Below are 25157 nucleotides of genomic sequence, written 5' to 3' on the forward strand. Positions count from 1 at the left end.
TCCCGTATCCAGGGAGTGTCAGCGTACTGTGTGCTCTCCCGTATACAGGGAGTGTCAGCGTACTGTGTGCTCTCCCGTATCCAGGGAGTGTCAGCGTACTGTGTGCTCTGCCTCCCGTATCCAGGGAGTGTCAGCGTACTGTGTGCTCTCCCGTATCCAGGGAGTGTCAGCGTACTGTGTGCTCTCCCGTATCCAGGGAGTGTCAGCGTACGTACCAGCGTACTGTGTGCTCTGCCTCCCGTATACAGGGAGTGTCAGCGTACGTACCAGCGTACTGTGTGCTCTGCCTCCCGTATACAGGGAGTGTCAGCGTACTGTGTGCTCTGCCTCCCGTATCCAGGGAGTGTCAGCGTACTGTGTGCTCTGCCTCCCGTATCCAGTGAGTGTCAGCGTACTGTGTGCTCTGCCTCCCGTATCCAGGGTGTGCCAGCGTACGTACCAGCGTACTGTGTGCTCTGTCTCCCATATCCAGGGAGTGTCAGCGTACGTACCAGCGTACTGTGTGCTCTCCCGTATCCAGGGAGTGTCAGCGTACTGTGTGCTCTCCCGTATCCAGGGAGTGTCAGCGTACGTACCAGCGTACTGTGTGCTCTGCCTCCCGTATCCAGGGTGTGTCATCGTACGTACCAGCGTACTGTGTGCTCTGCCTCCCGTATACAGGGAGTGTCAGCGTACGTACCAGCGTACTGTGTGCTCTGCCCCCCGTATCCAGGGAGTGTCAGCGTACTGTGTGCTCTGCCTCCCGCATCCAGGGTGTGTCAGCGTACTGTGTGCTCTCCCGTATCCAGGGAGTGTCAGCGTACTGTGTGCTCTCCCGTATACAGGGAGTGTCAGCGTACTGTGTGCTCTCCCGTATCCAGGGAGTGTCAGCGTACTGTGTGCTCTCCCGTATCCAGGGAGTGTCAGCGTACTGTGTGCTCTCCCGTATACAGGGAGTGTCAGCGTACTGTGTGCTCTGCCTCCCGTATCCAGGTAGTGTCAGCGTATTGTGTGCTCTGCCTCCCGTATCCAGGTAGTGTCAGCGTACTGTGTGCTCTGCCTCCCGTAGTGTCAGCGAGTGTCAGCGTACTGACCTCCCAGGGAGTGTCAGCGTACTGTGTGCTCTCCCGTATCCAGGGAGTGTCAGCGTACTGTGTGCTCTGCCTCCCGTATCCAGGGAGTGTCAGCGTACTGTGTGCTCTGCCTCCCGTATCCAGGGAGTGTCAGCGTATTGTGTGCTCTGCCTCCCGTATCCAGGGTGTGTCAGCGTACTGTGTGCTCTCCCGTATCCAGGGAGTGTCAGCGTACTGTGTGCTCTCCCGTATCCAGGGAGTGTCAGCGTACTGTGTGCTCTGCCTCCCGTATCCAGGGTGTGTCATCGTACGTACCAGCGTACTGTGTGCTCTGCCTCCCGTATCCAGGGAGTGTCAGCGTACGTACCAGCGTACTGTGTGCTCTGCCTCCCGTATCCAGGGAGTGTCAGCGTACGTACCAGCGTACTGTGTGCTCTGCCCCCCGTATCCAGGGTGTGTCAGCGTACTGTGTGCTCTCCCGTATACAGGGAGTGTCAGCGTACTGTGTGCTCTCCCGTATCCAGGGAGTGTCAGCGTACTGTGTGCTCTCCCGTATCCAGGGAGTGTCAGCGTACTGTGTGCTCTCCCGTATACAGGGAGTGTCAGCGTACTGTGTGCTCTCCCGTATCCAGGGAGTGTCAGCGTACTGTGTGCTCTCCCGTATCCAGGGAGTGTCAGCGTACTGTGTGCTCTCCCGTATCCAGGGTGTGTCAGCGTACGTACCAGCGTACTGTGTGCTCTGCCTCCCGTATACAGGGAGTGTCAGCGTACGTACCAGCGTACTGTGTGCTCTGCCTCCCGTATACAGGGAGTGTCAGCGTACGTACCAGCGTACTGTGTGCTCTGCCTCCCGTATACAGGGAGTGTCAGCGTACGTACCAGCGTACTGTGTGCTCTGTCTCCCATATCCAGGGAGTGTCAGCGTACTGTGTGCTCTCCCGTATCCAGGGAGTGTCAGCGTACTGTGTGCTCTCCCGTATCCAGGGAGTGTCAGCGTACTGTGTGCTCTGCCTCCCGTATCCAGGGTGTGTCATCGTACGTACCAGCGTACTGTGTGCTCTGCCTCCCGTATCCAGGGAGTGTCAGCGTACGTACCAGCGTACTGTGTGCTCTGCCCCCCGTATCCAGGGTGTGTCAGCGTACTGTGTGCTCTCCCGTATACAGGGAGTGTCAGCGTACTGTGTGCTCTCCCGTATCCAGGGAGTGTCAGCGTACTGTGTGCTCTCCCGTATCCAGGGAGTGTCAGCGTACTGTGTGCTCTCCCGTATACAGGGAGTGTCAGCGTACTGTGTGCTCTCCCGTATCCAGGGAGTGTCAGCGTACTGTGTGCTCTCCCGTATCCAGGGAGTGTCAGCGTACTGTGTGCTCTCCCGTATCCAGGGTGTGTCAGCGTACGTACCAGCGTACTGTGTGCTCTGCCTCCCGTATACAGGGAGTGTCAGCGTACGTACCAGCGTACTGTGTGCTCTGCCTCCCGTATACAGGGAGTGTCAGCGTACGTACCAGCGTACTGTGTGCTCTGCCTCCCGTATACAGGGAATGTCAGCGTACGTACCAGCGTACTGTGTGCTCTGCCTCCCGTATATAGGGATTATCAGCGTACGTACCAGCGTACTGTGTGCTCTGCCTCCCGTATACAGGGAGTGTCAGCGTACGTACCAGCGTACTGTGTGCTCTGCCTCCCGTATACAGGGAGTGTCAGCGTACGTACCAGCGTACTGTGTGCTCTGCCTCCCGTATACAGGGAATGTCAGCGTACGTACCAGCGTACTGTGTGCTCTGCCTCCCGTATATAGGGATTATCAGCGTACGTACCAGCGTACTGTGTGCTCTGCCTCCCGTATACAGGGAGTGTCAGCGTACGTACCAGCGTACTGTGTGCTCTGCCTCCCGTATACAGGGAGTGTCAGCGTACGTACCAGCGTACTGTGTGCTCTGCCTCCTGTATCCAGGGAGTGTCAGCGTACTGTGTGCTCTGCCCCCCGTATACAGGGAGTGTCAGCGTACGTACCAGCGTACTGTGTGCTCTGCCTCCTGTATCCAGGGAGTGTCAGCATACGTACCAGCGTACTGTGTGCTCTGCCTCCCGTATACAGGGAGTGTCAGCGTACGTACCAGCGTACTGTGTGCTCTGCCTCCCGTATACAGGGAGTGTCAGCGTACGTACCAGGAATGGTTATGGGCCTTGATTCGATATCATTTTTCGGCAGCGCGGTTGCATTTAATAGGTGGCGTGCATTGTTAGTACACATTGTTGCATAGAAGTTTTCATATGGAATACTTGAAAATGAACTGAAAATGTAACTACTTCACTGGGGGAAAAAATTATATGGGGCTTTATATTACTGCCTTTAGAATTCCTGTGATTACGCATAGTTGAAGATATTTGACCATGAAGAAAATCCGTGTAACCTCTGCCCATCCATTGGGCCAGAACATTTCAGACTCGGCGATAACATGCTATGTGGTGCTATGCCCTTTACCAAAAGCCCTCTGTCCCGTCGCAGCTCGGTATCCCTGTCCACTTCCCCTTAAACCCAAGCTCACTCTGAGGCCTACAAGTTATATGCGCTGTATTCCGGCATCCCATATTTTACTCAAGGGATTCTCTGTGCTCAATGACTTAAGTGCATAAGAATAATCCTTATTGCATATGTTTTCTTTTGATGCAGCGTTTTACAAATGAAGACCATTTGTCCGTGCACAAACACAAACATGAGATGACGCTAAAGTTCGGACCTGCGAGGACTGACTCTGTGATCATCGCAGGTAAAATATCCCACATGCAGCTAGCTGTATAACCTTGTTCACACTGGCGCATATAGAAGTTTGTCACTTTGTCCTTTTTGCTTTGTGTCATCTGTACACTGCTTTGTTTCTCTCACCCAGTGTCTGTGGGGTTCACGGTCTGTTTCTTGCATCGTTCTTTGCAGTTGCTCTCTCTTTCACACGGCCCATCTCCACTGTCTTTTTAACTTTGTCTGCCTCTAAATCTTTCTTTCTCTCTGCCTCCTATGTCTTTGCTTTTGGTCCTTCAGTACGTATGTCTCTTGGGACGTGGATCTTTGTGTATGGAACTGTATCTTACCGTGCCTCTCTCCCGCTGTGTAGATCAGACTCCCACTCCAACGCGCTTCTTGAAAAACTGTGAGGAGGTAGGACTGTTTAATGAGCTGGCCGGCTCCTTCGAACATGAATTCAAGAAGGGGACAGAGGAGGATGAAGACAAGAAGGTGAATCAGTGAAAAGAGCTTGGAGACCAAAGAGATTAGTGTGTGTATAACGGAGCATAGATTAATTTAATTGTCAACGAGTAACAGTTGTATAGATGAACTAACCTACCAAACTTCCAGGTTACATGTAGAAAGATGTGCTGAGGGCCATTATCTGTCCTTGTGTTCAAATTTACAGGTACTTTTCTTTAATTTTTTCCTCCCACATCAGTGGTTCTGAAACTGTTTTGAGCAGGGGCACCCTGACGGGTTTGTAAAATCTCTGGGCACCCCTGTTCTTCAGACCTCTCATCCCCCTCCACACACAAAGCCATCGCACTCTCCTCCCCACACACACACACAAAGCCATCGCACACTCCTCCCCACACACACACACACACACACACAAAGCCATCGCACTCTCCTCCCCACACACACACAAAGCCAACGCACTCTCCTCCCCACACACACACAAAGCCATCGCACACTCCTCCCCACACACACACACACAAAGCCATCGCACTCTCCTCCCCACACACACACAAAGCCATCGCACTCTCCTCCCCACACACACAAAGCCATCGCACTCTCCTCCCCACACACACAAAGCCATCGCACTCTCCTCCCCACACACACACAAAGCCATCGCACTCTCCTCCCCACACACACACAAAGCCATCGCACTCTCCTCCCCACACACACACACAAAGCCATTGCACTCTCCTCCCCACACACACACAAAGCCATCGCACTCTCCTCCCCACACACACAAAGCCATCACACTCTCCTCCCCACACACACACAAAGCCATCGCACTCTCCTCCCCACACACACACACAAAGCCATCGCACTCTCCTCCCCACACACACACAAAGCCATCGCACTCTCCTCCCCACACACACACAAAGCCATCGCACTCTCCTCCCCACACACACACAAAGCCATCGCACTCTCCTCCCCACACACACACAAAGCCATCACACTCTCCTCCCCACACACACACAAAGCCATTGCACTCTCCTCCCCACACACACACAAAGCCATTGCACTCTCTTCCCCACACACACAAAGCCATCGCACTCTCCTCCCCACACACACACAAAGCCATTGCACTCTCCTCCCCACACACACACAAAGCCATCGCACTCTCCTCCCCACACACACAGCCATCGCACTCTCCTCCCCACACACACACAAAGCCATCACACTCTCCTCCCCAAACATGCACACAGCCAACGCACTCTCCTCCCCACACACACAAAGCCATCGCATTCTCCTCCCCACACACACAAAGCCATTGCACTCTCCTCCCCACACACACACAGCCAACACACTCTCCTCCCCACACACACACAGCCAACGCACTCTCCTCCCCACACACACAAAGCCATCGCACTCGCCTCCCCACACACACACAAAGCCAACGCACTCTCCTCCCCATACACACACAAAGCCAACGCACTCTCCTCCCCCCACACACAAAGCCATCACACTCTCCTCCCCACACACACACAAAGCCATCGCACTCTCCTCCCCACACACACACAAAGCCAACGCACTCTCCTCCCCCCACACAAAGCTCTCACTCCTTTTCTCTTTCCTCCCACCTTCCCACACACCTCAGACATGTCCGCTGCTCTGCGGCCATGTCCTGCGCATTGTGTAGATGGGAAGGCTCCTATCTCTGCTCTGTGCCGGCCTGAGAGAGGAGAGGCGGGTCGCAGTTTCAATGTCGCCAAGCAGCATGGGACATGCCCCCTGAGCAGCCAGCTGACTTTTCCCCTTGTCTGCGGTATCCTTGGCCGAGGGTCTCAGTACATTATGTTTCCCCGGCACCCTGGCTGAGAAACGCTGTCCTAGAGAATAGAGGGAAATGTTTAACAATGAGACTTGTTTTTATAATAAACTAAAAATATATATATGATTAAAACTATGACCCCCCCCCCCCCACCCCTCCTTTTTAAAAAAATTTTTTTTAAAGAATGACTTTTTAAAGATCTATGCTTTCCTATGTTCAAGCCCAGGATCTTGGCATTCCTTAATGTTCTTCAGCCCGTTTGTGCTTCCCCATACAAAGATATATACTGCCCTGCCACACTTATAAGCATGATAGGTGTTGTAGACAAACACAGACTTCACTTGCCACGGTGGTTTGTCCCTGCAGAGTGCAGGACCGTTGGACATGTCTCTGCCTTCAACCCCTGACATTAAAATCAAAGAAGAGGAACCAGTGGAAGTGGACTCATCCCCCCCAGACAGCCCGTGTTCACTGCCGGAGGAGAAGGTATTGTACTAGGAGAGGAGACACTAAGCTCTGAAGGGAAGATGCCTTGCAGTGTTTTTAGAGAGGGGTGAGTGAGAGGCGCTCTGCAGCATGGCATGGAAGGGCCGGAGCGAGCAATGCTCCATATTCTATCACAGGGGACAGAGGAGCAGTGCTGGGCTTTTTTTTGTAGGATGGAGTTAGGAAAGCCATGCTCTGTAGATCTCCAAGTGAGCGATATTGTAGTCTGTCAGCAGAGGGTAAAAATGAGATGCTCTGTAATCCATCTGGGACAGTGCTTGAAGAGCAGCCTCGGAATGGGTTAGGGGAGCAATGCTCTGCCACCTAGGAGGGCTTATATGACCAATGCTTTGCCGACTGTCAGGGAAAGGGTTAGACGTGCAATGCTTTGCAATATGAGGCAGCATTTATTTATTTATAAAACGTTGTACCAGGAAGTAATGCATTGAGAGTTACCTCTCGTTTTCAAGTATGTACTGGGCATTGTTAAGATGACATAATACATGGTTACAAATACATAGTTACATAAGTGAACAGGGTTATACATTATATACAAGACATTGCATGCACAGTTAAAAATAATATATGTTATAGGCGTATGTAAGTTACAGACCAGGTTAAAATGTGAGACAGCTTTAGTTTTGAAAGAATTTAGACTGGTGGTGGATGTGAGAGTCTCCGGTAGGTTGTTCCAGTTTTGGGGGGCACGGTAAGAGAAGGAGGAGCGGCCGGATACTTTGTTGAGCCTTAGGACCATGAACAGTCTTTTGGAGTCAGATCTCAGATGATAAGTGCTGCATGTGGTAGGGGTGAGGAGCTTCTTCAGGTAGCTGGGTAGCTTGCCCAGAAAGTATTTGAAGGCAAGACAGGAAAGGTGAACTTTGCACCAAGTGATGACCAATCTAGTTCTTTGAGCATTTCACAGTGATGTGTGTTGTAATTGCATTGGAGAACAAAACGACAAATTGAATTGTAGAAGGTGTCGTTTTCTTAGGTGGGCTTGGGGTGCTGAGCCGTATACTATGTCCCCATAGTCGGTAATTGGCATTAGCAGCTGCTGTGCGATACGCTTTCTGACCAGCAGACTTAGGGAGGATTTGTTCCTGTAAAGTACACCTAGTTTGGCATAGGATTTGGATGTCAGGGTATCAATGTGCATCCCGAATGTTAAGTGGGAGTCAAACCATATGACCAAGTATTTAAAACTAGTAACAGGAGTTAGGGTGGTATTAGCGTTGGTTCTGATCTGGAGCGCAGTCATTGGAAGCTTTAGAAATGTAGCCATGGTCCCAAATACCATTGTTACAGTCTTGTCTGTGTTTAAAAACAGTTTGTTTTGGGAAATCCAATTTTCAAGTCTTAAAAGGTCAGATTGAAGTGTGTGTTCAAGGTCGGAAAGTCTATGGCTGTGTGCATATAAGATTGTGTCATCTGCAGACATGTGTATTGAGGCTTCCTTACAAGCTGTAGGAAGATCATTGATGAACACTGAGAAGAGTAGGGGCCCCAGAACAGGGCCTTGAGGGACACCACAGGCGATATCCAAGGGGTTGAAGTTAGAGCCTGAGATGGACACATGTTGGGATCTACCTGATAGGTTGGAATGAAACCAGTTTATTTATTTATTTATAAAATATTTTACCAGGAAGTAATACATTGAGAGTTACCTCTCGTTTTCAAGTATGTCCTGGGTTTAAAGCATGCTTCCCTATTCCAGAGCTTTGGAGTTTACGCAAGATAACATGATCAACTGTATCAAAAGCCTTTGCAAAATCTAGGAATATTGCACCAGTGAGTTGTCCCTGTTGCATTCCACACTGGATTTCTTTGCAAACTTTTAGGAGGGTAGTTACCGTGGAGTGTTTGGGACGGAAGCCAGATTGGAATTGACTATGGAAATTTGTCTTGGTATAGTAATCGCTTAATTGTGAGTGAACTAATTTTTCCATGACTTTGGATAGTATTGGGAGAAGAGAGATCGGCCTGTAGTTTGAGACAGTGTTTTTGTCCCCACTTTTGAAGATTGGGACAACTCTGGCAGTTTTCCATGTCTTAGGCTAAGGCCCCGCTCCCAGAGTCAGCGCGCCCGCACTGCAGACAGGCGGGGCGCTGACATACACAGACCGCGATATGCGGTCTGTAGGGAGCCGGAGCGGGAGGTGGGCGGGAGTGGGAGGCTTGAGCGGGAGGGGGGGCGTGGCTTGAGCGGAGGGACCCGCTACTCTCCCCCCCCCCTCCACGGCTCGGGCTGCTGATTGAAGGTAAGTAAAGCAACACACACATACACACAGACAGGCACACACACACGCAGGCACTCATACACACACACACACACAGACAGACAGACAGGCACTCAGACACACACACACTCAGACAGAGGCAGGCACTCACACTCTCAGACACACACATACACACACACAGACAGGCACGCACGCACTCAGACACACACACAGACAGGCACTCACGCACTCATACACACACACACACACAGACAGAGGCAGGCAGGCACTCAGGCACACACATACACACACACAGACAGGCACGCACGCACTCAGACACACACACAGACAGGCACTCACGCACTCATACACACACACACACACACAGACAGAGGCAGGCAGGCACTCAGGCACACACATACACACACACAGACAGGCACGCACGCACTCAGACACACACACAGAGGCAGGCACTCATGCACTCAGGCACACACATACAGGCACACACTCAGACACACACACAGACAGGCATCACGCTGCTTTCACTCCACACTCCTCCCCGCTCCCCGAAGCCTCTCCTCCCGAAGCCTCCCCTCCCCATTGGCTCACAGCCACACCATGTGACGCGTCAACGCTAGGGATCACCATTCTCTTGTATCCCATAGCGGCTGACGCGCCACAGCGTGTAGTAAGCTGTGCAGCCAGGGGGGACCGGGACCGGCTCCGCAGGATTCCCCTGCTGGTGGGGAACTCGCGTGTGGCCGCCCGCACCACCGAGCGCAGCGGGACCGAGGCCTTAGGGATATGGCCTGCAGGCAGGATAGCGTTGACGATGGAAGCAAGTGGTTTGGCAATGGCTGGGGCACCAGGACATACTTGAAAACGAGAGGTAACTCTCAATGTATTACTTCCTGGTAAAATATTTTATAAATAAATAAATTAGTCTTAGGAACTTAGATTGCAGTAAGTCAGGTCAACATTGGCTGCTTAGTTTGAATTTGAGCAGCGCTTGTGTAATCTCCTCTTCAGATACTGGGACAAATTGAAAATTGTGAGCAGTGTTGGGAGTGGGTGGGGCTATAGGGGTACTCACAGAATGAGGTTCATGTTTGTGGTTTGGGTTGCGTTTCGCTACTAAGTTAGTAGCACACCCCACAAAGTAATCATAGAATGCATTTGCAATGTCAGTGGGGTTTGTCAGAGTAATATCCTCCTTTGTGATATTACTTGGTTGTTGATGGCTAGAAGACTGGAATATTTTGTTGATAACCTTCCAGAAGTTAGCTGGGTTTGATGAATTCTGATGAAGATTGTTAGAGTAATATTGTGCTTTTGCATGCCTTGTTTGCCTTATGCACATGTTACGCAGACATCTGTAGTGATTAAGATCCTTGGTAATGCCAGTTACTTTGTAGCTTTCCCACAAGGCATCCCTGAATTGGTAGAGTGCTATAAGGTCAGTTGTAACCCACGAAAGGTGGGCCCCCCGTACTCTTATTCTGCGTAGTGGAGCATGGGTATCACAGAGTTTTAAGAACTCGGATTGGAACTAGTTGAGCGCAGAATCGGGGTCGGGAATTAAGTCGATTCTGTACCAAGGGCATTTGGTAAGGTCTGCCAGAAACTGTTGTGGTTTAAAGTTTCTAAATGTTCTAGTGAGGAGAACTTTAGGGCTTGATTGAGGTGGCTTAATTTTCCTTACACTGTACACTATTGCATGGTCACTGAAAATATCAGGAAGGATGCCAGAGGATTGGATTCTGCTGGGATTTAAGGAGAGAATCCAGTCTAGCAAGGAATGGTTGTGCGAATTCAGGTTTGTCCGAGTGGGTTGGGAAATTAGTTGCATTAGGTTAAGTGATTTTAGTTGTATCTGGATTTTGTGGTTTTTAGGGTTGAGCCAATTGAAGTTGAAATCCCCAAGAACTAGAAGCTCACTCTTTTCATTTAGAGAGGAAATTGAGCCAAGAAACTGGGTGATATCAGTCAGGGACTGTAGAGGGGCTTTAGGGGGACATAGATGCCAGCAAGCAAGATGGGCTTAGAAAAGGTGAGGCAGATTTTGCCAACTAGTATTTCAAAAGAGGTTGGGCTTGGGGGGGGGAGGGGGGACAAGTTACCAGTGTAAATTGTAAGGTGTCTGCAATATAAAATAACACCCCTCCTCCTCCTCTTTGACCGATCTCTCCTAGAAATGGAGTATCCCTGAATGGCGATATTTGCATCAGGGGTTTTAAGGGTTAGCCATGTTTCTGTGAAAACGATGGCTTTGGGTTTATGCATAAGGCACCATTCCCTTAGTTCATCCAGTTTGGGCAGCAGGCTCCGGATATTTATGTGGGCGACAGATAGACCTATTTGGAATTTGAAGGGGGTATTCTCAGGGGTATGGGACAGAGTTGAAAAGGAAGGGCCTGGGTTAATTTCAATATCACCTGCTAAAGACTAAACAGTATACATAGAAATTTGAGTAGTTGTTTGCAAGTTTTAAATGTGTGATGTTTGCCATTAGTATGAGCGGCGGTTGGTGTGCTGGCTTTCAGAGTTCTCCACCAACATTCAGTAGATAGTGCAAGGTTTTTGAGTAATCCAGGGTGTATGGGGATGTTGGGTGTGGGCCAGGAGGACGAGTTTGTAGTGGATAGAGAGAGTAACATTTCCCTGAGGCCACAACTAAGTTGAGGTACATGCCAGGTTCATTAGAGAAACTGTACTTTGTAGTCTGTGTGGTGAGTGATTACTAGTGATGTTGCCCATATTCTTGCTTTGGTTAAGGTGCCACAGAAGCCGCAGGTCAGCTCTACTCCCACTCCGACCATTGTACGTCCTGGCTCGTTAGCCCTCCACCTGGGCTACGACCCCCTGCACCCCACACTTCCTTCCCCCACGTCTGTCATCACACAGACCCCCCCGTCCAACAGACAGCTAGGGTAAGGCAGCTATTGTTGCACTTTTTCTATCCATACCTTCTTTCCACGTCAACAATCCGTATCCCACTACCTGACTCTTCCATTTTTCATCCTCTTTTATTTTTCCCCTCTACCACCCACTTTTTTACTACCATCCCTCTTTCTTTCTTCCACCCCTCTTTCTTTCTTCCACCCCTCTTTCTTTCTTCCACCCCTCTTTCTTTCTTCCATCCCTCTTTCTTTCTTCCATCCCTCTTTCTTTCTTCCACCCCTCTTTCTTTCTTCCACCCCTCTTTCTTTCTTCCACCCCTCTTTCTTTCTTCCACCCCTCTTTCTTTCTTCCACCCCTCTTTCTTTCTTCCACCCCTCTTTCTTTCTTCCATCCCTCTTTCTTTCTTCCATCCCTCTTTCTTTCTTCCACCCCTCTTTCTTTCTTCCACCCCTCTTTCTTTCTTCCACCCCTCTTTCTTTCTTCCATCCCTCTTTCTTTCTTCCATCCCTCTTTCTTTCTTCCACCCCTCTTTCTTTCTTCCTCCCCTCTTTCTTTCTTCCACCCCTCTTTCTTTCTTCCACCCCTCTTTCTTTCTTCCACCCCTCTTTCTTTCTTCCACCCCTCTTTCTTTCTTCCACCCCTCTTTCTTTCTTCCACCCCTCTTTCTTTCTTCCACCCCTCTTTCTTTCTTCCATCCCTCTTTCTTTCTTCCACCCCTCTTTCTTTCTTCCATCCCTTTCTTTCTTCCACCCCTCTTTCTTTCTTCCACCCCTTTCTTTCTTCCATCCCTCTTTCTTTCTTCCACCCCTCTTTCTTTCTTCCACCCCTCTTTCTTTCTTCCATCCCTTTCTTTCTTCCACCCCTCTTTCTTTCTTATCCCTCTTTCTTTCTTCCACCCCTCTTTCTTTCTTCCACCCCTCTTTCTTTCTTCCACCCCTTTCTTTCTTCCATCCCTCTTTCTTTCTTCCACCCCTCTTTCTTTCTTCCACCCCTCTTTCTTTCTTCCACCCCTCTTTCTTTCTTCCATCCCTTTCTTTCTTCCACCCCTCTTTCTTTCTTATCCCTCTTTCTTTCTTCCACCCCTCTTTCTTTCTTCCATCCCTCTTTCTTTCTTCCATCCCTCTTTCTTTCTTCCACCCCTCTTTCTTTCTTCCATCCCTCTTTCTTTCTTCCACCCCTCTTTCTTTTTTCCACCCCTCTTTCTTTCTTCCACCCCTCTTTCTTTCTTTCATCCCTCTTTCTTTCTTCCATCCCTCTTTCTTTCTTCCACCCCTCTTTCTTTCTTCCACCCCTCTTTCTTTCTTCCTCCCCTCTTTCTTTCTTCCATCCCTCTTTCTTTCTTCCACCCCTTTCTTTCTTCCATCCCTCTTTCTTTCTTCCACCCCTCTTTCTTTCTTCCACCCCTCTTTCTTTCTTCCATCCCTCTTTCTTTCTTCCACCCCTCTTTCTTTCTTCCTCCCCTCTTTCTTTCTTCCATCCCTCTTTCTTTCTTCCTCCCCTCTTTCTTTCTTCATTCACTTTCCTCTCTATTCTCCTTTCATCTTCTACATCTGCTTCCCTTTCCATGATCCTATATTCTGGTTTCTTTCTTCTTAGCTTTTCTCTTTCAACCCCACTCCTCTTCCAGTTGTTTTTTGTTTTTGTTTTTTTGCACATCTTCTCGGCACATAATTCTCTCTCATACTCTCGTCTCTCTATTAGTCGATCTTGCCCGACTGCACTTTCTAAGTTCATTCATCTGTCTTGCAGCTCCCCCAGCAGCTCTGTTTCACTCATGATGCACCTGGGTAATGGACATACTGTCCCCTTCCTGCCAGGCCCCCACGTACAGATGCCCTCAGTTATATCGGTAAGGACGCCTCCATCTGGCTAATTTATTCTTGGATCCTCATAAGTGCCTCCTGACCTTTCACATCTCTCCTTGTCTTTGCATATGTTTGGCTCAGCTGGCAAGACCTATGTCTATGGTTCCTAACATTCCTGGGATCCCCGGTCCACCAGTGATCAGCTGTGGAGGGCACATCTCTCCCTCTGGCCTCTCAGTTCATTCAGAGGCCAAGATGGTAAGTTCAGAGGTCAAGATGGTAAGTGTTGGGATGAGGACTAGACGTGGCATGGGTTGATAGCACAAGCTTTCCTGCTGATAGGTCAGAAGGCTTGTTCGGTCAACATAGAATTATATACATTTTACAGCAGGTACGGTTCCTATATCCCAACATCCCATCATCATAAGCTCCGGGACCATTATTCTGACCCTGTAGGGTTCCACCGTGTCTATTCCATAGGTGGGCAACCTATTTTGCAATGTAGCCACAGGTGTGGCGAATGAGAATTGTAATTCGCCACACCATGTAAAAATTCCTAAGAGTGGCTCAGTGAGTAAAGACACTGACTGGCACTGAGTTTGAAGCAGGGGAGTCTGGTTCAATTCCTGGTGTCGGTTCCTTGTGACCTTGGGCAAGTCACTTTATCTCCCTGTGCCTCAGGCACCAAACACAAAGATTGTAAGCTCCACGGGGCAGGGACCTGTGCCTGCAAAATGTCTCTGTAAAGCGCTACGTAAAACTAGCAGCGCTATACAAGAACATATTATTATTATATTATCCTTATTTGCATTTCAGTATAACACCTAAACCTTTAAAAATACCTCTCCGGCTGTTTTCTGTGCTTTTAAGCCTGTTTCAGGGGCAATTTTTAGGGAACTACTCTTTCATATGATCTGCTTTTGCTCAAAGTACATTTTGGGTGGGTTTGCACCTTTTTAATAGACCGTTACATAATGGAGAGAACCAGTTGTATCCAAAATGTTTGCTTGAATTCCAGAAGATCATAACATATATTTTTGCTCAATCCTATGAATATTGTTAAACAATCACACAGCATTAAACTAGAGAAATAATATGTAGCGCTGGACTCTTGTTAAAGAAAGATAAGATTCCAAACAGAAGTCACAAAATAGCTTGTGTAAAAGCTGTGCGGTATTTTGCATGTCGCATAATTGTACAATGGAGCCAGTTCAGACTCTCGCCCTCACAGCATCTTTGTGATCCCTTTCTTTTTTGTTTTCCATCTACAGAGGCTTAAAGCCTCCCTGACACATCAGGGTCCATCTTCTTTTAATGGAGGGATGGCAATGGTGACGTCACGACCCGAGCAAAGCCAGATACTCATTCAGCACCCAGATGCACCCTCTCCTGCACAGCCTCAGGTGAGCACTGAGAAAGAGGTCACCAGTGAGGCAAGTAAGGGAATGAGTGTGTGGGGTCGGCCTCTGCAGAGACAAGAAAACCCTGATGTGTGTTCAAGGACATGGGTGATGACCCTGAATGGAACCATTTCAGCAGTAAAGATCTAGAGAACTGCATGAGCATGGACTGAATCGCTAAGCTATACCTTACAGCAGAGTAGTAGTATTTTTCAGCAGATGTTCCTAGGAACCATTGGGTTCCCCTAGCATCCTTAACGGGTTTCCTGCAATTTTCAGGTCATTTGAAAAATGTTTACCAACTGCAGAAGAATTTACAATGTATCTGATCTCAGGCGCGCAATTAGAGAGGGTTGGGGTTCCTTACAATGCATCTGATCTCAGGCGCGCTATTAGAGAGGGTTGGGGTTCCTTACAATGCATCTGATCTCAGGCGTGCTATTAGAGAAGGTTGAGGTTCCTTACAATGCATCTGATCTCAGATGTGCTATTAGAGAAGGTTGAGGTTCCTTACAATGCATCTAATCTCAGACACGCTATTAGAGAGGGTTGGGGTTCTTTACAATGCATCTGATCTCAGACACGCGGTTAGAGAGAGTTGGGGTTACGTAGGATTTCCCAATATAATTAGGGTTCCTTAACCAAAAAAAGGTTAAAAAAACACTGCCTTACAGGAACTGCGCCATCTCTCACCTGTGGTAGTGAATTCAACCAAAGAGACGTGAGTATTTACAGGATGAAATGGCAAAAAATAACCCTCTTGGTAACCATTCATTGAGGGGAGAGGTTAAGGACTGCTATCTATTACAGCCTGACAGGACCCCTCTAAGAGACAGAGGCAGATGACGGAATGGTCTTCGTGGCTGATGTGTACAACTATCCATGTCTCCACAGTTCTCACCTGCACAGCCCACCCCAAGCACAGGAGGAAGAAGGCGCCGAGCAACAGACGAGGATCCAGATGAGCGTCGACAGCGCTTCTTAGAGAGGAACAGAGCAGCTGCCTCCCGCTGTCGTCAGAAGCGCAAGGTCTGGGTATGCTCGCTGGAGAAGAAAGCAGAAGAACTGACCAGTCACAATGTGCAACTTAGTGTAAGTCACGGAGCTGAGGGCACTAGAAGCAGCCTGGTTCCAGATGAAAGAGGGATCAGCAGTGGGATAGCTGCACAACTTGACTCTGTCTTTCCACCTGCAGAATGAGGTGACCCTCCTGCGGAATGAGGTAGCCCAGTTGAAGCAGCTGCTGCTGGCGCACAAGGACTGTCCTGTGACAGCACTGCAGAAGAAGAATCAGGTGTATCTTGGTGAGTGCTGCAGAGTGTGAGGTACTGTAAGGGGGACATTTATTGAAACATTTTTAAAATAACAACAGTTGCGGTTCTCCGAGATTTCAAGCTCCATCTTTGGGGGCTATGAACAAGACAGATTTTTACAGCAATACATATATTGGTAATTAAGGCTTGGTTGATTGGGAAAGTATGTGGTAATTGTAGATCTTGAAACCCTGTTGGTATCCTTGAGGACTGAATTTGAGCACCCCTTGGCTAATCCAGCGGTACGCAAACTGGGTGGCACGCCCCTCAGAGGGGGTGCAAGATTTGCTTGGGGGGGCGCGGCGGTTACAGAGGCCCCGTGCCCTTCCCAGGGCATTTAAATTAAACGCCGGGAGAGGCGTGAGGCCTCTGTAACGTCCCTTACCTGCTGCCAGCCGGGTGTACGGCGACGAGTCAACATGGCGTCAAATGACACCGTGAAGTAATGTGACATGACGCGTCGCCATGACAACGCACGTCAAATTATGCTGCGGGGTCATGTGACGTCGGGTTCCAAGCGAGCAAGTCATTTCGGATGTAAATCTGTTCAGCTATTTGTGATGTAATCCAGAGCAATGAACGACCACTTTTATTTCCCAGACCAAAAAGTTCAATTTTTTAGTCCATGAACTTTTGCTGGATTGTGGCACGGCATCAGAAGATTAATTAAAATGTAATTCTAGGTTAATTTGGAATATGGTGTTAATTTCATTTAGATACAGTGCTGTTTTTCTTGTCAATTGCACTATTAAGCAAGTATTTTGTGCTACGGGGATATAGAAATTTACCCTGAAACCACACAGATAATGGACGTGATTCTTACTCTTCCAGCCACCGACGTTATCTTGTTGTATGGAAGATATAACTGTAGTCACAATACACAAAGCCTTGGTCAAGTTTACCTTGTTGACTTTGCAGGGTGACAGCTCTCACAGGCACATTCTGGCCTACAGTGATGAGCAACACAATACCTCCTTCTGTTTTGGATTGGGGGTAGATAGCAATCTGAAGATATAGGAGGGCAATAGATATCAGAAGTTGTGATTACTGGCAGGGGTATGCTGTCTAAAGACGAGCAACGTTGGTGGATATGGAAGTGTGTAGTCATACTGGCAAATACAACTGCGGATCCTGCTCATGAACAATTGCCCTTTTCTAGAGATTATTTTTAGTGCCCCTGCTTGCATTTCTTTGTTTTTTGTTAGAAGATAATCTTAAGGGACTTAATGTAACTTTCTTTTGCATGAGTGTAGTATGGCAATGCCTTTTAGGGCCCGCTAGCCATGATCTGATCGTTAGGAGGTACTGGTACTGCTAGTGGAAGGTGCTTCTGGTCGTGTAACTCCCTTCTTAATACCCTTTCAGAAAACCTGAAGGACAGCTGTGAAGCAGCGGGCTCTCCTAGCCCAATCACCCATCACAGCTCACGGTCTGCTGCCTCCCCGAATGGTCTGCGCTCACCGGCCGAGCACATGGCCACCTCCGTGCTCACACAGATGGCCAGCCATAGGACAGACGGCCACAGTCAACTTCTACAGTCGCACGTCATCATGTCACCACAGTCTCAGGCAGCCAGCAGATGATGTAACCCGGCTATGTGACCTAGAACTAACCAACGGGATGCCTCAGCCCCAGAGACTGAGTAGAATAACTAAGCCCCAATACAGAATGGGCGGATATGGACTATAAATATATATATAAATATATATATTTGTTTTTAAAGTTCGGTAAAGGGCGGTTAGGGAGCTTTTTAGTACATACACAAACTTACAAAGATACCCAAGTGAATAAAGCACTAACTCACAGATACCCAACAGGTCAAAGCAGTAACATACCCACACATAGGCACACATGAAAATAATAAGGGCTTAACGCACTCATGCTCATGAACACACACCCAAGCAAACACCAAGTGGCCTACGCAGATTACATTACTGGGGAGATTGGGGTTCTGCATTAGGTTTTACCATTTCAGTGCCAGCAGGGTGGGATTTTCCCCTGGTGCTCCTTGTCTGAGCACTCGCCCTACCCTCATTCAGGTCCATTATTATATCCCCAGCTCATCCCTGCTTTATCATTTTCTCTATGGTTTCTTACTTCTTTGGAAAAGGCAGTGCCATCCATCCTTCACGTGTCCAAGGCATTTCAGTGTTGTTGGCGACTCAATGGATATATTTCATGGTAAAACCGTCTTACCGCACAGTACCCTTCAAGGCTTTGACCTGTGATCTTGTGGAAAAACGTTCTAACATCCTGCAAACCAGCCTGGTGCTGAAGGGACCGATGACACATTGCAGAGCAACTCGTAGCAGGCCCTTCCACCAACAAAAGGACTCAAGAAGTTATTGCCTATGCAGCGCAGTTAGCAAAGACTGCAGCTGTTCCAACAGATCAGTCAACAGACAATGCTATTCCGATTTCCCCAGCAGCCAAGCGATCAAAGTCGCAACAATTTACGGCTCTTGCTAGAAGTGCCAGGGTAGTTCAGTCTTCCATCAGTCTTTCGACATGCTGCTCATCTTTGTACTGCTTTAATCCCAATATTTTATCCTTCTGCAGCTGATTTCAAACACTAAATTTAACCAGCGATGTAGCCTCCTTGGAACTTTTGCTCCGTAGGTCTTCCAGCAATCTCCTTTTGCTGACTGTTGAGCCAAAGTTATTTCACTCACTCCAGAGAGACTCGGCCCACCTGAGGTAAGGAGGCACCTCTTCCCAGCACCTTGGTGTGAGGTCCGGATGTTCTAGTTGCAAGGTGACTCAAGTGGAGCACTTCAGTCTTATATTTTGACCTTCTGCCTTCACATTCTCCATCCACCGTAGAGATGAGATATTGGAGTCCTCGTGGCATTGGCTTCCTATCGTTGTCCGGTGCAAAAGTCAGATGAGGCTTCTTGGTGTCTGATGGAGAGATGAGCATAGCTGTCTCTCCGCACATTGTTCCTACTCGGAAGGATTTAAAGGACCATGAAGAGTATTTAAGCTGAAGCCCTCATGCACTCATTTTTGATATATTGCCTAGCTTTGGTCCCTATTGCTTTTCTCTATTTCAGGAATTTTGCTATGCAGTGAGAGGGGTCCCTAATGAACCCCCTCTCATCCTTCCCTGCCACAACATGGAATGGGTTATGGTGAATCATGATTTCTTCAAAGGGCTTTGTTCTGCTTCTTCGCTGCGGTCGAGCCTGCGTCTATATGCTTTACAGAGCACTGCAGGACTCTGCAGCAGTGATTGGGTTCGCAATGCAACATTAAAAGATGCATCAAGTCAACATTTTCCTCAGTCAAGAGGCTTGCAATATAATGTGGACCTTCTAATATAGCATTGTGGATGTACACAGGGCTGCATAAAGTATATGCAGAGATGACAGTGCAGCTGGAGTAACAGCTCTTACAGTCTGGTCTAGTTGAATGGGAAATAGCTTAACCTGTCGGCTGTAAGAATCAGTTATCATAATCATCGCAGTTATTGAAATTGGCACATCCTGTGCTAGAACCATTGGAACACACTACACTGTAATTTTTTTTTTATATATATATTTCTAAATGAAATAGATTTGTGGCGTGAATATTAATGTCTGCTCTCACAGAAAAGTCTGAAGTGGTAGCCTTAAGCTGGGAAAGAGTTAATGGAGAAGCCCTGCGGATTCCTTTAAGAAGGAAAAGGTCCTTCCCCCACTGCAGCAGTTGTATCCCCTCTTTTCCTGCTCTTGTGGCAGCATTCGTGCCCTGATTTTCATTGGTGTCGGTAGTTCTGACAGACCGATACTCTCAACTTTCAAATGATCTCCACCCCAGAAACAAAAAGCCCCAATACAACATCCAAATGACAAAGTATATAGTTAAATACTTATCTATTTGTTTTCTCATGTGTATTTAACTATGTGCTTTGTCATTTGAATGTTGCATTGGGTATTTTTGTTTTTTGTTGTACTGTATACAGTACATTTGGACACACCCAATAGCACTCCTTTTGACACAAATAAATATGTGGTGGGTGTTAGGTTCAGGGTTTGTAGGAATTGTGTGTGTGTGTGTGTGTGTGTGTGTGTGTGTGTGTGTGTGTGTGTGTGTGTGTGTGTGTGTGTGTGTGTGTGTGTGTGTGTGTGTGTGTGTGTGTGTGTGTGTGTGTGTGTGTGTGTGTGTGTGTGATCTCCACCTTAAGAAAGATGGGCAGAAGGGTGTCTGCTTTGGTGCAAGATAATGTCACTTTGTTTTGACATGAATTTCTGAGTTTCCGGCCCATACATCTTTGTGTCTAGCCTATTAGTAAAGTGGGATACAATATGCAGAGACAAATGGATCCGTCTGTGCTCTTTTACTCCTCAGTCTCTTGGGGAGGGGGGCGACTCTTTGGACTGAGGCCAGTGAGTTTGTAGGCAAAGAATATCTGCCCTTTCAGTGCCGGAGAGGATGCAATGTATGGCTTTGCAATAGGGGGCAGGCCTCTCTGGCAGCAAAAGTGGTAAGTTAAGTCAACTGACCAGCCTGTACTTAGTATGCAAAATACCATCCCGCCTAAACCTTGGCTACCAGTTATGTACTGTAGTATAGACCAACACATGGGCTATTGCATGACCAGCACACACAACAAGTAATAAACAAAACAGAACACTGCTCAACATTTTGGTCCCCAGATGAACCTTCCTTGGGTGGTTCGCTGCACTCATTTGCTTCTTTGGCACCTTATACGAAAGACTTTCCGCTACAAATTACTAGGCGTAAGTTTGGCATTGTTTGTTTTATAGTCACTAAATTATTTGGAATAGGAATGATTACTTCAGGACTTTGTCCACAATGGTTACACTACCTTCTCTTCTGCTGCTGCGGCTGCTGCTGTAACCCATTGTCTCCCTTCGCTCTAATTCACATGTTCACAGCTCTTCTGTTTACAACTCTTCTGTTTACAATGACTGTTGTTAACTGAACAGGTGAGAGCAATTGGAAGGATTTGTACTGCCAATGCTGTAAAGCAGGAGTGGCCAACTCCAGTCCTCAATGGCCACCAACAGGTCAGGTTTTAAGGATATCCCTGCTTCAGCATAGGTGGCTCAATCAGTGGCTCAGATACCCTTAAAACGTTACCTGTTGGTGGCTCTTCAGGACAGAAAGTTGTCCGCCGCTGCTATAAAGGATCATATGCACAGCTTATAGTCCTCACAAAAACAAGGTTGTCGCTGCTCAGGTATTTATTTTGAAATCTAAAACTGCTGCAGCTATGCCAGTCGGTCAGTCTGTCTCTTGGTTGTCCAGTGCAGACTGACGGACTAGCACAAATATATCAGTTTTAGTACTGTCTAGTCACTTCCCAGAAATTGTAAAAGGCAGCGCTTACGGCAAAAATGAACTAAGAAGGGACGTGTTTCGTAATAGGTTAAATGTAGCTAATTGGCACTTTTTTAAAAAATAGAAAAATCTGTATAACAGAATTTTAAAACTATTTGTTCAACTTTTTAAAATTTCCATTGTAAACAACGACTTTGGATAATTGTATCCCACTTGTCTTTTTGGTGATGAGACTGTTTGCCAGTACTCAAGTCCCCAGGTACATTGCTACCTTTGCCCTGTCTTGTGTTTGCAAAGTAATCATGCCATCATTCATCAAACAAGTAGCTGATACACTTGAATCCAGTGTTCCCGGCGACAACCAGTTGCTTATTCATTTTTTTTTCCCCACAAGATACAAATAAGTAGGACAATTACTTTTAAGGCTGCATGATTGTCTCTCATAAAGCCAATTACACACATGAATTGTTAATGTATTTTCTGACTCGCTTGGTGAAACCTGCTCCTTTTCCGGAAGGAACTGGTGGGCTCACTGGCTAATTGTCGTGTGGACATATTAATGCCACTTCACATCAGTAGCAGTTAATTGTGAATGAATTTAAAAAAAAAAATACTATAGTGGGAAGACTATGGAAACAAACCAGCACGCATGAAACCCTGAGGAGCGAAACGTTAAGCATCTTTATGATGATATAAATGCAAAACTCCGTAATTGATAACCATTTAGTGTGTATTGGATGAGAGCAGAGCATGGGGAGAGGGTCTCCAAAGAGCGTGGAATTGAGCACTTCGGGGGGGGGGAGGGAGGGGGAATGTTATAAACTAAATACATAATTAAACAAAATGTTTAAAAATGATTATAAAGGTTTAGGGTGGGGGGGGGGAGAAAAATCCACCTTTTCTCAATTTTGAGATGCGTGAACGCTCTGCTAAAATGTGATTTGCGCCTTCTACACATCAATGACAATCTCTGGCCAATGGGGGGCAGTTTAGAGGCAAAGCAGAAACATAAATCTGAGACTAAACATGTTTTGCGTTTAGTTTAAAAAAAAAAAAAAAAAAAAAAAATCAAGGATTATGAAATATAATGTGAGTTGGCAGCGAGCAGAATGAAGGGATTGGATGATTGTTTAGACTTCAGCCTTGCACTCAAAGTATACCAAAACCTTTTCCTGGATTGGGTTATTGTGCTCATCAAATTGCGGCACGTGAATACATTTTGATTTTAATCATGCCAAAAATGTACTTTTTAATCTTTATTTAATTTTTTTTTTTTTTTTCATACTTTGGTTCCAATATTTCTTTCTTTTGAACTGTAAGTATATTGGTCAATTGCAATGTCTTTTAGGTGTAGAGATGAGTGAATGTTTTGCCAAAATTGGCATTCGCTGTGAACATTTTGCACCAGAGTTTCAAAATAACCGCTGCTACTGGGTTTTTTTTTTTTTATTATAAAATAAAATATGCAGATTGGCAAACAAGGAGGAAAAAAAAAGTTTTATTGTGGTGCATAGTTTTCGCCTTAAAAAAAACAGCAAATATAGTTTGGCAAATCTGGACCATTTTGTGCCAACTTTTGACCCCGAAAGTTCTTTTGAAATATTTGCGAATTTTCATATTTCTGTGACAATTAAAAATAAAACCCGAGAAGGGAAGGTCTACACATTCAGCCATCTCTACTGAGGTTTTGGTCAAGCTGCCTTATTCTTGGTTAGTGCCTTGTGACAAATTGATTGTGGTAAAAGTATTCTGATGCTAGGTCACATGGTGCCGTCTGCTTTGTTTTTCCTTTCACTTTGGGATAGTTGATACACCCATGGCCACATGCTTTGCGAAGTCCACCCTGGCTTGCATTAAACCTTTCTACTGTACGGATCATTCTGCTCCATTGACCACTGAACTCTGCGAAACATTTTCTAAGCGTCAGTATGGCCTTCAGTGCCTTATAATGTAAGTGTGGCCTGTGACAAGCTCCTACATTTTGCAAGCTTTTCAGAGCAGCTGAGAACAAGGCTCGATGGGGGATGATCTAACTGTTCAGTAAAGGGATACCAGTCTGACATGTAATCTCCACAAGCAAGTCCCCCGCTCTTACCACACAAAGTGGTTGGACTTACCCAACTTTTGTTCGTATTCATCAGTGTGACGAAATTTTTTTTTTTCCAAAAAAGCCACGAGGAGAAGAATTGGTTGGCAGATGGGTGTAACTCAGGAGAGAGGGGTGACGGAACGGGGCGATCGATCAAGCTGTAAGGCAAGGGTAGCCATCTTCAGTCCTCCCAGAGCTACCAACAGCTCAGGTTTTCAGGATATCCCTGCTTCAGCACAGGTGGCTCAATCAGTTGCTCAGTTGAAGACTGAGTCCCTGATTGAGCCACCTGTGCTGCAGCAGGGATATCCCGAAAACCTGACCTGTTGGTGGCCCTTGAGGACTGGAGTTGGCCGCCCCTGCTGCGAGAGCACGCCTTCAAGTTGGCGCACTGCAAAATGGGATACGGAATCATGCGGCTCCATTGCCCTGACTGACCTATACTAAAGAGTAGTTGGTATGACCAATTTTATAATGCCATTGATCTGGATTGAGGTAACCAGGGCATAGCTGAAAACACTTATTCTGTAAGTTAATGTCTGATAGGTAATAGGACAATGCAGGTGGCATCGCTAAAAATCAGCAAACCATTATTTGAGTGATCTTTTTGGGAGCCGTTTTATATTTTTAACAGCAATGCTTAATCAGTATATGGAGGGCTGTTGTGTTAAAGGTATGGATCGCCTCAAGCTATGAGCATCCAGACACGGCTGCCGTGATGCAACGTGATCTTGACATACCCAGTTTGCATTCGCAAATGACGCGCCTCCATGATCCCACCGTTTGCTGGAGCTGATTGTTCTAGCTGCAATGCCCTTACAATCTGCAACGCAGCACGACAAACCCCCTGCAAAATCCGCCACGGAAGCCATGGAGATTAAAGAGACTTGGCGCTGCCTTTTAATGGAGGTTGAGAAGGATGTAAGAGATATGTCCTTGTTTGTTACTCAGGTACAAGTGTTGCAGTAATCTCTATATCCATACACATATATAGTAAGCCGTAAGTGCCCCTTGCGCTCGGGGGCTGTAGGTGTGTCTGCACCGATTAATCCCTCCACTGCTAGAGAGAACTGCAGAGCATCTCACTCTGGCAGTGGCTGGGGGTTAAAGGGCTTGTTCTTCCCGCCCTTGTCGACACCAAAATAATGTTATGTGCCTTTTATTTTTGTTAATCCTGTAACATTAAACTCTGTTACCAATTACCTGTGTCTCTTCTGTGCTGCTTCTGACACATTTTTAAGGGTACAGAGGAGGAGAGACGTCTGTCCACTTATTGATCTGTTAGCAGTGGGATTTCTCTAATGTAAACCACTCTGTATATTTTATTGCCATATATTAAATCGCACTTTGGGTTGCTAATACCTAGTTCCTTAGTTTTCTGTATTCTTTTGAATGCACCGACAATTTTGTCATAAAAAAAAAAAAAAATGATTTATGCAGATATCCCACACATTCATATGCATATTGGAAAGTATCAACAAATGAATGATCCCAACCTATATTATGGCGAGAGAAAAAATGACGTAGAGTTAGGCTGCGCTTATAGTGCTGTCACCAGCGATGGGGCGGTGACGTCACGCGGCGGTCGCTGGAAAA

The 25157-nt window shown here is 47.1% G+C and overlaps 1 protein-coding gene across 2 annotated transcripts in view; it reads left to right on the forward strand.

The window, feature by feature from the left end:
• The window catches only part of LOC142490020 (cyclic AMP-dependent transcription factor ATF-7-like), a 96215-nt gene extending 71452 nt beyond the window's left edge, over positions 1-24763 (forward strand). For both annotated transcript variants that reach the window (XM_075591787.1, XM_075591786.1), the window contains exons 3-12: positions 3725-3821; positions 4164-4285; positions 6429-6548; positions 11543-11697; positions 13418-13517; positions 13615-13731; positions 14745-14876; positions 15768-15965; positions 16069-16177; positions 17552-24763. In XM_075591787.1, coding sequence (XP_075447902.1) covers positions 3725-3821; positions 4164-4285; positions 6429-6548; positions 11543-11697; positions 13418-13517; positions 13615-13731; positions 14745-14876; positions 15768-15965; positions 16069-16177; positions 17552-17769 — 1368 coding nt within the window. In that variant the 3' untranslated portion in view covers positions 17770-24763. The remainder of the gene's footprint in view (positions 1-3724; positions 3822-4163; positions 4286-6428; positions 6549-11542; positions 11698-13417; positions 13518-13614; positions 13732-14744; positions 14877-15767; positions 15966-16068; positions 16178-17551) is intronic.
• Positions 24764-25157: the final 394 nt, after the last annotated feature.

The sequence above is a fragment of the Ascaphus truei genome, chromosome 3 (genome assembly GCF_040206685.1).
Source record: "Ascaphus truei isolate aAscTru1 chromosome 3, aAscTru1.hap1, whole genome shotgun sequence".
Classification (NCBI taxonomy): domain Eukaryota; kingdom Metazoa; phylum Chordata; class Amphibia; order Anura; family Ascaphidae; genus Ascaphus; species Ascaphus truei.